General features: G+C 43.6%; 1 protein-coding gene across 1 annotated transcript in view; it reads right to left on the bottom strand.

Annotated features, from left to right (window-relative positions):
- Positions 1–10,000, bottom strand: part of LOC139420358 (guanine nucleotide exchange factor VAV3) — a 118,921-nt gene that overhangs the window by 8,423 nt on the left and 100,498 nt on the right. The window contains exons 24-25 of the mRNA XM_071170371.1: positions 4,721–4,808; positions 3,929–4,058 (exon numbers count right to left, since the gene is read on the bottom strand). Coding sequence (XP_071026472.1) covers positions 3,929–4,058; positions 4,721–4,808 — 218 coding nt within the window. The remainder of the gene's footprint in view (positions 1–3,928; positions 4,059–4,720; positions 4,809–10,000) is intronic.

The following is a 10,000-nucleotide window of genomic DNA, read 5'->3' as shown; positions in this document are numbered from 1 at the left end:
TCATGAGCCACCGCTGCCTATCCATACTAACAACCCACTGTCTGCTGTGTTGGGTCATAATCATATGAATACGAACTTCACACACACACACACACACACACACACACACACACACACACACACACACACACACACACACACACGAGTGTGCGGGCACGCAAGCAACATACCCACCACCAACCAGACTCCCTGGTCAACTCTCGCAAGCATATCCTCTAAAAATGTATATTAGAAAGACGCTCATTGAAAGCCAAGCCTGGTTTCTATCACAGCGAGGGAGATCAGAGGAGAAATCTGATGAGCATTTTAATATCTGTAGGTTATATCTCTCTCTCCTCTGCAGGAAATATGTTTCCTTACGACCGCATACTGTGTCCTCTGAGGAGCCAGCTTCCTCTAGACACATACTGTATCATGCAGGTAATAACCTACATATTACCCATGTGTGATGGACCACCAGCGATGCTAAGGTCCCCAAGAGAGTTGATTAAGGTTGTCACCCAGTAACTTTCTCCAAATTCCCTGGTTTGCCAAACTTCCTGCCTATTCCATCCTGCTTATTCCATCCTGCTTATTCCATCCTTATTCCATCCTGCTTATTCCATCCTGCTTATTCCATCCTGCTTATTCCATCCTGCTTATTCCATCCTGCTTATTCCATCCTGCTCATTCCATTTTCCAACTGGGAAGTCTGATGCTGCTAGGGTTGATGATGGTATAAATCGACAGGGACCAGGAGGGTTTTGAGATATGTAGACATACACAGCAGAGTCATGTCCAAAACAGAACATAAACTGCATTGGCATTTCAGCCATGCTGGTAGAAATGAACAACTGAACAAAAGAGTGATTTACAAGTAAAGAATGGAGCTGAATTCTATGAGTCGGGCCTTAGAGAGGATGAGAGAGAAGGAGAGAGAAGGATAGATGAGAGAGGAGGAGAGAGAAGGAGAGAGAAGGAGAGAGGATGAGAGAGAAGGAGAGGATGAGAGAGAAGGAGAGCGAAGGAGAGATAACAAAAAGAGAGAGAGAAAACAAACAGGTTGGAATTCAATTCTCTCAGTGAGGGAAGTGTTGTTCTCCATCCTTCCTCTCTGTATGTGTGTTTGTTTTTAGGCCGAGAGACATTCAAGAGCCATTTGAGTGACAAGCGAAATGAAAAGTGAGACATGCAGCATCCAGCTTCTGACTCACTATGATCCTCTTCCTTTCTGTTCTGTCTTGTTTCCCCAGCACTTGCAACACGACCTTCAGCGAATCCTGGGAGTTTTTCTTGCGCTTTTCACACGGTGACATATGGTGCTACAATGAAATCTAATCTCAGCACTGATTGCGATGCGTCATAAACTCTCCATCAACCCCAGAGAGAGGCTCCAGTGCTGCGGGTGTGCTGCCGGCGTCGGGTACTGCATTTAACCCCTTCCTCACCAATGGGGTCCAACAAGCCACTTCTCTGTCTCTGCTGTCTTCTTATCCACGCTGTAACAGCAGTACGGGACTATCCAGTATTCATGATATACAGTAACACAGTGCTACTAACACCGTTTTAACTGACAGGGACCACCACTATATTCTGACTCTGATTGAGAATCACTTCTATTAAAACTAGAACTAGAAACAGATTCAGAACCATCCAGTCCACAAACTAGTCCACAAAATCAGTCCACAAACCAGTCCACAAACTAGTCCACAAAACCAGTCCACACACCAGTCCACAAACTAGTCCACAAAACCAGTCCCACACCAGTCCACAAACTAGTCCACAAAACCAGTCCACACACCAGTCCACAAACTAGTCCACAAAACCAGTCCACACACCAGTCCACAAACTAGTCCACAAAACCAGTCCACACACCAGTCCACAAACTAGTCCACAAAACCAGTCCACACACCAGTCCACAAACTAGTCCACAAAACCAGTCCACACACCAGTCCACAAACTAGTCCACAAAACCAGTCCACACACCAGTCCACAAACCAGTCCACAAATCAGTTCACAAACCAGTTCACACACCAGTCCACAAAATCGATCCACAAACCAGTCCACAAAATCGATCCACAAACCAGTCCACAAAATCGATCCACAAACCAGTCCACAAACCAGTCCACAAATCAGTTCACAAACCAGTCCACAAACCAGTTCACAAATCAGTCCACAAACCAGTCCACACATCAGTTCACAAACCAGTCCACTCACCAGTCCACAAACCAGTTCACAAACCAGTCCACAAACCAGTTCACAACCAGTTCACACATGAGTTCACACACCAGTCCACAAACCAGTCCACACATGAGTTCACAAACCAGTCCACAAACCAGTTCACAACCAGTTCACACATGAGTTCACACACCAGTCCACAAACCAGTCCACAAATCAGTTCACAAACCAGTCCACAAACCAGTTCACAAATCAGTCCACAAACCAGTCCACACATCAGTTCACAAACCAGTCCACTCACCAGTCCACAAACCAGTTCACAAACCAGTCCACAAACCAGTTCCCAAACCAGACCACACACAAGTCCACAAACCAGTCCACAAATCAGTTCACAAACCAGTCCACAAACCAGTCCACAAATCAGTTCACAAACTAGTCCACAAACCAGTCCACAAACCAGTTCACAAATCAGTTCACATACCAGTCCACAAACCAGTTCACAAATCAGTCCACAAACAAGTCCACACATCAGTTCACAAACCAGTCCACTCACCAGTCCACAAACCAGTTCACAAACCAGTCCACAAACCAGTTCACAACCAGTTCACACATGAGTTCACACACCAGTCCACAAATCAGTTCACACACCAGTCCACAAACCAGTCCACAAATCAGTCCACAAACCAGTCCACACACCAGTTCACAAACCAGTCCACACACTAGTCCACACACCAGTCCACAAATCAGTCAAAAAAACAGTCCACAAACCAGTCCACAAACCACAGAAAGTGTCAGATACTATACACTATTTGATTATAGTACACATTTTTGAGCCAATGTCTTGCTAATTTCACTATACAACTATTCCAAAACAAACTGTTCAAAATGTCATTTGTTTCGTCATACAACATATTCTAAGCAACAAAAACGACCAGCTAATTAAATCTGCCAATGAGAGATTGAATGAGAGATTGAAATTGGAGCAATCATAATCATCCTGTGAACCACCTGTCCTCTCTCCAGGTGTGTTGCTGTGCTCACAGTGAAATGTCACCCAGCACACACTCTTTACCCAAGACTTATCAGCCAGCTATCGCAGCCATAGCAACACCATTCTAAGCCAGGTTTCTGTGGTACTGTTCATAACAAACTCTCCTGTTTTTTCTACTAAACCTGCTTCTAGAACTGCCACTAGACCTGCATCCCTTCACTAGACAGTAGAAAGCCTGTTTCTAGAACTGCCACTAGACCATCCCTTCTCTAGACAGTAAAAAGCCTGTTTCTAGAACTGCCACTAGACCTGCATCCCGTCTCTAGACAGTAAAAAGAAAGAGCAGTATACAGTATAATTTGTATTTTCACTGTCTCAGCAAAGAGCTTATCCAAAACAAAACCACGCATGAATGTACCTAGCCAACTATCTCTCCTGGGAGGTTAGTATTCTGCATCACGGTAGGCAGTCATCACATGATAGGAACCGAAATTCAATGATGAAGTGTTTGATTGTTATTTGCAGGTCCTGACTACAGACCTAAAGAAGGCAGTGCCTTTATGTGAACACTGAAAAAAGGGTTCCAAAAGGGTTCTGCGGCTGTCCCCATAGGAGAACCATTTTAGGTTCCAGATAGAATCCTTTTTTAGGTCTTTTGGGAACCCAAAATTGTTCTACTTGGAACCAAAAGGGGCTATTCAAAGGTTTATCCTATAGGGAGAGCCAAATAACCCTTTTTGGTTCTAGATTTGTGTTGTGTTGTGTTGTTTTAATACTCACTGTTTCCTCCGGGTCTGTTGGTGTGGAGCATAGCAGCATTCTCCTGCTCTCTGTAGGGGAACTGCAGTGTGGTGTCCAGGCTTCTGAAGCCTTCCCTCAATGAATGGTGTTTGTAGTACTCAATTAGTTCCTGTAACACACACACACACACACACACACACACACACACACACACACACACACACACACACACACACACACACACACACACACACACACACACACACACACACACACACACACACACACACACACACAGGCACACGCACATTCACACACAGGCACACACACACATTCTCACAGTTAGCCAAATAGCCTCACACAACAATACCATTGGCATGAAAACGATTTATGAAAAAATAGTAGTGTGCTCTATATAATTCAAAATCTGTTTTAAAATGTCCTCTGTCCAATACCAATTAAATGAAATCAACAAAATCATTAACTTAATATGAAGATTAAAAGTTTGGGTGAAATAAAACTAGCATACACGTACAGAGTAGGACTAACAGTAAAATCTCATTTCTAACCGCAGCTGAAGGAAACACAATCCTGGGTGAATAGAAGGGAGAGAACACATCCAATCCACCCTGGACCGATCCCTGTCTATAACTCTCTACAAGGCCTACGGGCAGTAAAGTAAACCACACCAGTAATCTACCTCTAATCAGAGCTATTTTCACACAGCAAGGGGCTAAAAATAAATTCATGTTTTGACATTTAATTAAAGAAACGCTGAGTGATTTACTTATGTGCGAAATGCAGAGGTGTTGCTGTGAAAGGGAAACTCACTAATATACTCCTGAACTTCTTGTTCTCTGCGATGTGGAAGCAGGCATCTCTGGTCAGGATCTTGATGTGCTTCACGTCATTGCTGTACCTGTGGGCCATGAATAAGGGATGAGTGTAATGTTCTGGTGATCATTGAGATCGATCCCCCAGTAGACCCATGCGGAGCGACCGCTGCCATGGTAATGCATGGGCCCAAAAGTTTCTGCAGCCTGGTCTCATAGACTACACGTTACATAGTAACTGTAAACCAGGGACACGCAAATTAGTATGAAATGTTACGAATGGTATGTTAACATAAAACAGAAGATTAATCAAGGCAAAAACAAAAGGCGGGTGAATGGTAGGGTTGGATGGGTGGGCATATAACGCAAACGTCTAGCAACCCAAAAGTTGCGTGTTTGAATCGCTGCATGGACAACTTTAGCATTTCAGCTAAATAGCAACTTTTCAACTACTTGCTACTTTTTTAATTACTTTGCTACTATTTAGCATGTTAGCTAACCTTTCCCCTAATCCTAATCCTAACCTTAACCCTTTCAGCTGACCCTTCCCCTAAACCTAACCTTAACCCTTTAACCTAATTCCTAACCTTAACCCTAACCTTTGGGTTCAGCTTTCTAAACTTTAAAGATTGTTAATCATCAGTTATACTGGAGACATGAGGGGTGCCAAAGTCTGGGTCTACACCAGAAGTGAATGGTTATCTGTAGGAGGAAGGTATATGGTGGATGTAATTAAGCTTGGAATGTATTGAGTAAAGGAAGTATAATCACATGTTGGCAGGCACTGATAAGGATGGAGAGTTGTGGATTAGTGAGAAAGGGGGTCGAGGTCAGGTCAGGTCAGGTCACCTTAAGGGAGAAGGAACAGTTTGTGTCCCGTATCACTTACAGTTGAAGTCGGAAGTTTACATACACCTTAGCCAAATACATTGAAACTCAGTTTTTCACAGTTCCTGACACTTAATCCTAGTAAAAAGTCCCTGTTTTAGGTCAGTTAGGATCACCACTTTATTTTAAGAGTGTGAAATGTCAGAATAATAGTAGAGAGAATGATGTAGTTCAGGTTTTATTTCTTTCATCACATTCCCAGTGGGTCAGAAGTTTACATACACTCAATTAGTATTTGGTAGCATTGCCTTTAAATTGTTTAACTTGGGTCAAACGTTTTGGGTAGCCTTCCACAAGCTTCCCACAATAAGTTGGGGGAATTTTGGCCCATTCCTCTTGACAGAGCTGATGTAACTGAGTCAGGTTTGTAAGGCCTACTTGCTCGCACACACTGTTTCAGTTCTGCCCGCAAATCTTCTATAGGATTGAGGTCAGGGCTTTGTGATGGCCACTCCAATACCTTGACTTTGTTGTCCTTAAGCCATTTTGCCACAACTTTGGAAGTATGCTTGGGGTCATTGTCCATTTGGAAGACCCATTTGCCACTAAGCTTAAACTTCCTGACTGATGTCTTGAGATGTTGCTTCAATATATCCACAGAATTTTACTCCCTCATGAAGCCATCTATTATGTGACGTGCACCAGTCCCTCCTGCAGGAAAGCACACCCACAACATGATGCTGCCACCCCCATGCTTCACGGTTGGGATGGTGTTCTTCGGCTTGCAAGCCTCCCCCTTTATCCTCCAAGCATAACGATGGTCATTATGGCCAAACAGTTCTATTTTTGTTTCATCAGACCTGAAGACATTTCTCCAAAAAGTAGTGGCTTCTTCCTTGCTGATCGGCCTTTCAGGTTATGTCGATATAGGACTCATTTTACTGTGGATATAGATTTTGTACCTGTTTCCTCCAACATCTTCACAAGGTCCTTTGCTGTTGTTCTGGGATTGATTTGCACTTTTCCACCAAAGTACGTTCATCTCTAGGAGACAGAACGTGTCTCCTTCCTGAGCGGTATGACGACTGCGTGGTCCCATGGTGTTTATACTTGCATACTATTGTTTGTACAGATGGTGCCTTCAGGTGTTTGGAAATTGCCCCCAAGGATGAACTAGACTTGTGGAGGTCCACAATATTTTTTCTGAGGTCTTGGCTGATTTCTTTTGATTTTCCCATGATGTCAAGCAAAGAGGCACTGAGTTTGAAGGTAGGCCTTGAAATACATCCACAGGTACACCTCCAATTGACTCAAATTATGTCAATTAGCTTATCAGAAGCTTCTAAAGCCATGATATAAATTTCTGGAATTTTCCAAGCTGTTTAAAGGCACAGTCAACTTAGTGTATGTAAACTTCTGACCCACTGGAATTGTGATACAGTGAATTATAAGTGAAATAATCTGTCTGTAAACAATTGTTGGAAAAATTACTTTTTTTTGTCATGCACAAAGTAGATGTCCTAACCGACTTGACAAAACTATAGTTTGTTATTAACAAGAAATTTGTGGAGTGGTTGAAAAACAAGTTTTAATGACTCCAACCTAAGTGTATGTAAACTTCCGACTTCAATTGTAACTTCCTGCCTAGTATTAAATATGTAATGTTTAGAGAGACGGAGGAGACTCCACCAAAATTGGGGTATATATTACCACTGGTGGAAATATGTATATGTCTTATGCAGCTGTATGACCCAATGGGAGAACAAACTTGGTTTAAGCTTTACTTATCGTCCGTGAGTTTTAATAGGTTCATTAAGGAACCTGAAACCATAACCCCATAACCTAGCTAACGTTAGCCAGATAGCTAAAGCTAGCGTCAGCCCCCTACCTAATTTTAGCCACAACAAATTAGAATTTGTTCGTAACATATCATATGAAATGGATGATGGATACCCACAAATGAATACATACCATACGAAATGCCCTGAGACCAGGTTGGGTTTCTGACACATGAGTGATGGAGAGGGGTGTGTGTGTGTGTGTATGTGTGTAGACGTCGATAGACAGGGGCACCATTCCTCATTACCAGTTGGTATTCACGGGACCAGGGGATGGGGCTGATGGAAGGGCAGTCGCCCCCATTTAGAGGGTATCAGCAGGGCAGAGTGGGGCAGGGAGGAGGGGAGGGTATAGAGACACAGAGCCAATAGAGTCAGCCCCCTTTGTCTGTCTCTCTCAAAGAAAGCCCTGTCCTCTCTTGATCTCTATTAGTCTCCATTATTATCCTCTTATCTCCCTCTTAGAGCCGTAATCCCCCAATAATATGGCCTAATCCATATTCTACGCACCAAAACAAACCCCAGTGATGGGCCTATTGTACACTGAAATGCCAGAGCTTAATTTAGACTGACTGGACCCTCTTGGCTGGAGTCGCTGTAGCTTGTGGAAGGAAGGCGGCAGGGCCTCAATACCACAGCAGTGTGATGCAGAGCCAAGGATAGGGCATTGTCTGTTTCAAACACTTTCTTAATGTAGTTTCCATGCAGATGCAGAGTTTTCTTTTTTCTCTTTTCCTCTCGTTTTCTTTGTGATGGATTAAATAACCTTGAGCAGGCTGTCTAACAGTCTCTCTGGGTTTCTTCACGAGTGCTGCAGTGGCATGCTTCACACGCGAGCAATTAAGACTTCAGCTCTGGTGAAACTGGAAGGCATTGAAAAGCTCTGCCTTCGTAAGAGAGGAAAAAGGAGGAGATGAATTAAGTTGAGTTGAAGGGAATGTTTCAAGCAGCCTCTCAGAACAGCTCTCTCTCTCTCTCTCTCTCTCGCTCAGCTCTACCGGCTCCCTTCAGGAAAGAAGTGTCGCAACCCAACTTGGGGCAGAAACGGTGGCAGGTAGCCTACGGTGGCAGGTAACCTAGCGGTTAGAGCGTTGGGCCTGTAACTGAAAGAACACTAGTTTGAATGCCCGAGCTGATGAAAAATCTGCTGATGTGCCTAGAACTATGTACTAGGTACTATGGCTGACCTTGTAAAACAACACTGCACCTATCTGGAGTATGTGACAATAAAACATCTAGTTTTTTTACCCTGCGTATCATTGGCAGGTTTCAACCTGTCTGAACATACAGGACCGTAATCTGTCTATCTACAGCATACAAACAGCCTGGGGGGACTGAAATGATACAGTGATCACATGCAAAAGTGTTATTTTCCCATCTACCTCACATGGGGTTTACATGTGCTTGCAGCAATGCTAAACAGCACGTAAAACAAATACCACTCTACTGTAGCACTCACTTATCAGAATCGTAACTCCTGCACGCCTCACCTCATTGTTGTAATTATTTTGTACATTTCTTTTTAATGCACAATACAATGTATGTATTGTCCAATGCCGTCCTTCAGCCCATGCTCTTATCCAGAGCAGCGCAACATACAGTACAGTCTGTGCAGAAAGTCAATGGTAGGACTGAACTAGCATCTCACTAGCACTGACAGAACTAATAATTAACGCAAGCTTTAAGAGGACTATTTGCAGGGTGTGACTGTGCTGTACTATACTGTGTGTGCTGTGCTGAGCTGTGTTGTACTGTGCTATGCTATTCTGTGTTGTACTGTGCTGTACTATGCTGTGTGTGCTGAGCTGTGCTGTGTTGTGCTGTGAATGCTGTACTGTGCTCTACTGTGCGTGCTGTGCTGTGCTGTACTGTGCTGTACTGTGCTGTACTATGCTGTGTGTGCTGAGCTGTGCTGTGTTGTGCTGTGAATGCTGTACTGTGCTCTACTGTGCTGTGCTGTACTGTACTGTGCTGTATTGTGCTGTACTGTATTGTATTTTGCTTTACTGTGCTGTACTGTACTGTACTGTGCCATGCTGTACTGTATTGTATTTTGCTGTACTGTGCTGTACTGTACTGTGCCATGCTGTACTGTGCTGTACTGTGCTGTACTGTATTGTATTTTGCTGTACTGTGCTGTACCGTATTGTATTTTGCTGTACTGTGCTGTACTGTGTCATGTTGTACTGTACTGTGCCATGTTGTACTGTACTGTACTGTGCCATGCTGTACTGTGCTGTGCCATGCTGTACTGTATTGTATTTTGCTGTACTGTGCTGTACTGTAATGCATTTTGCTGTACTGTGCTGTACTGTGCTGTACTGTGCCATGTTGTACTGTACTGTGCCATGCTGTACTGTATTGTACTGTGCTGTACTGTGCTGTACTGTACTGTACTGTGCCATGCTGTACTGTGCTGTGCCATGCTGTACTGTATTGTATTTTGCTGTACTGTGCTGTACTGTATTGTATTTTGCTGTACTGTGCTGTACTGTGCTGTACTGTGCCATGTTGTACTGTACTGTGCCATGCTGTACTGTATTGTATTTTGCTGTACTGTGCTGTACTGTACTGTACTGTGCCATGCTGTACTGTGCTGTGCCATGTTGTAC

The sequence above is a fragment of the Oncorhynchus clarkii genome, chromosome 11, assembly GCF_045791955.1.
Source record: "Oncorhynchus clarkii lewisi isolate Uvic-CL-2024 chromosome 11, UVic_Ocla_1.0, whole genome shotgun sequence".
Taxonomy (NCBI): Eukaryota; Metazoa; Chordata; class Actinopteri; order Salmoniformes; family Salmonidae; genus Oncorhynchus; species Oncorhynchus clarkii.
The sequence above is the reverse complement of the archived record's forward strand: the minus strand, read 5'-3'. Positions and strand labels throughout refer to the sequence as shown.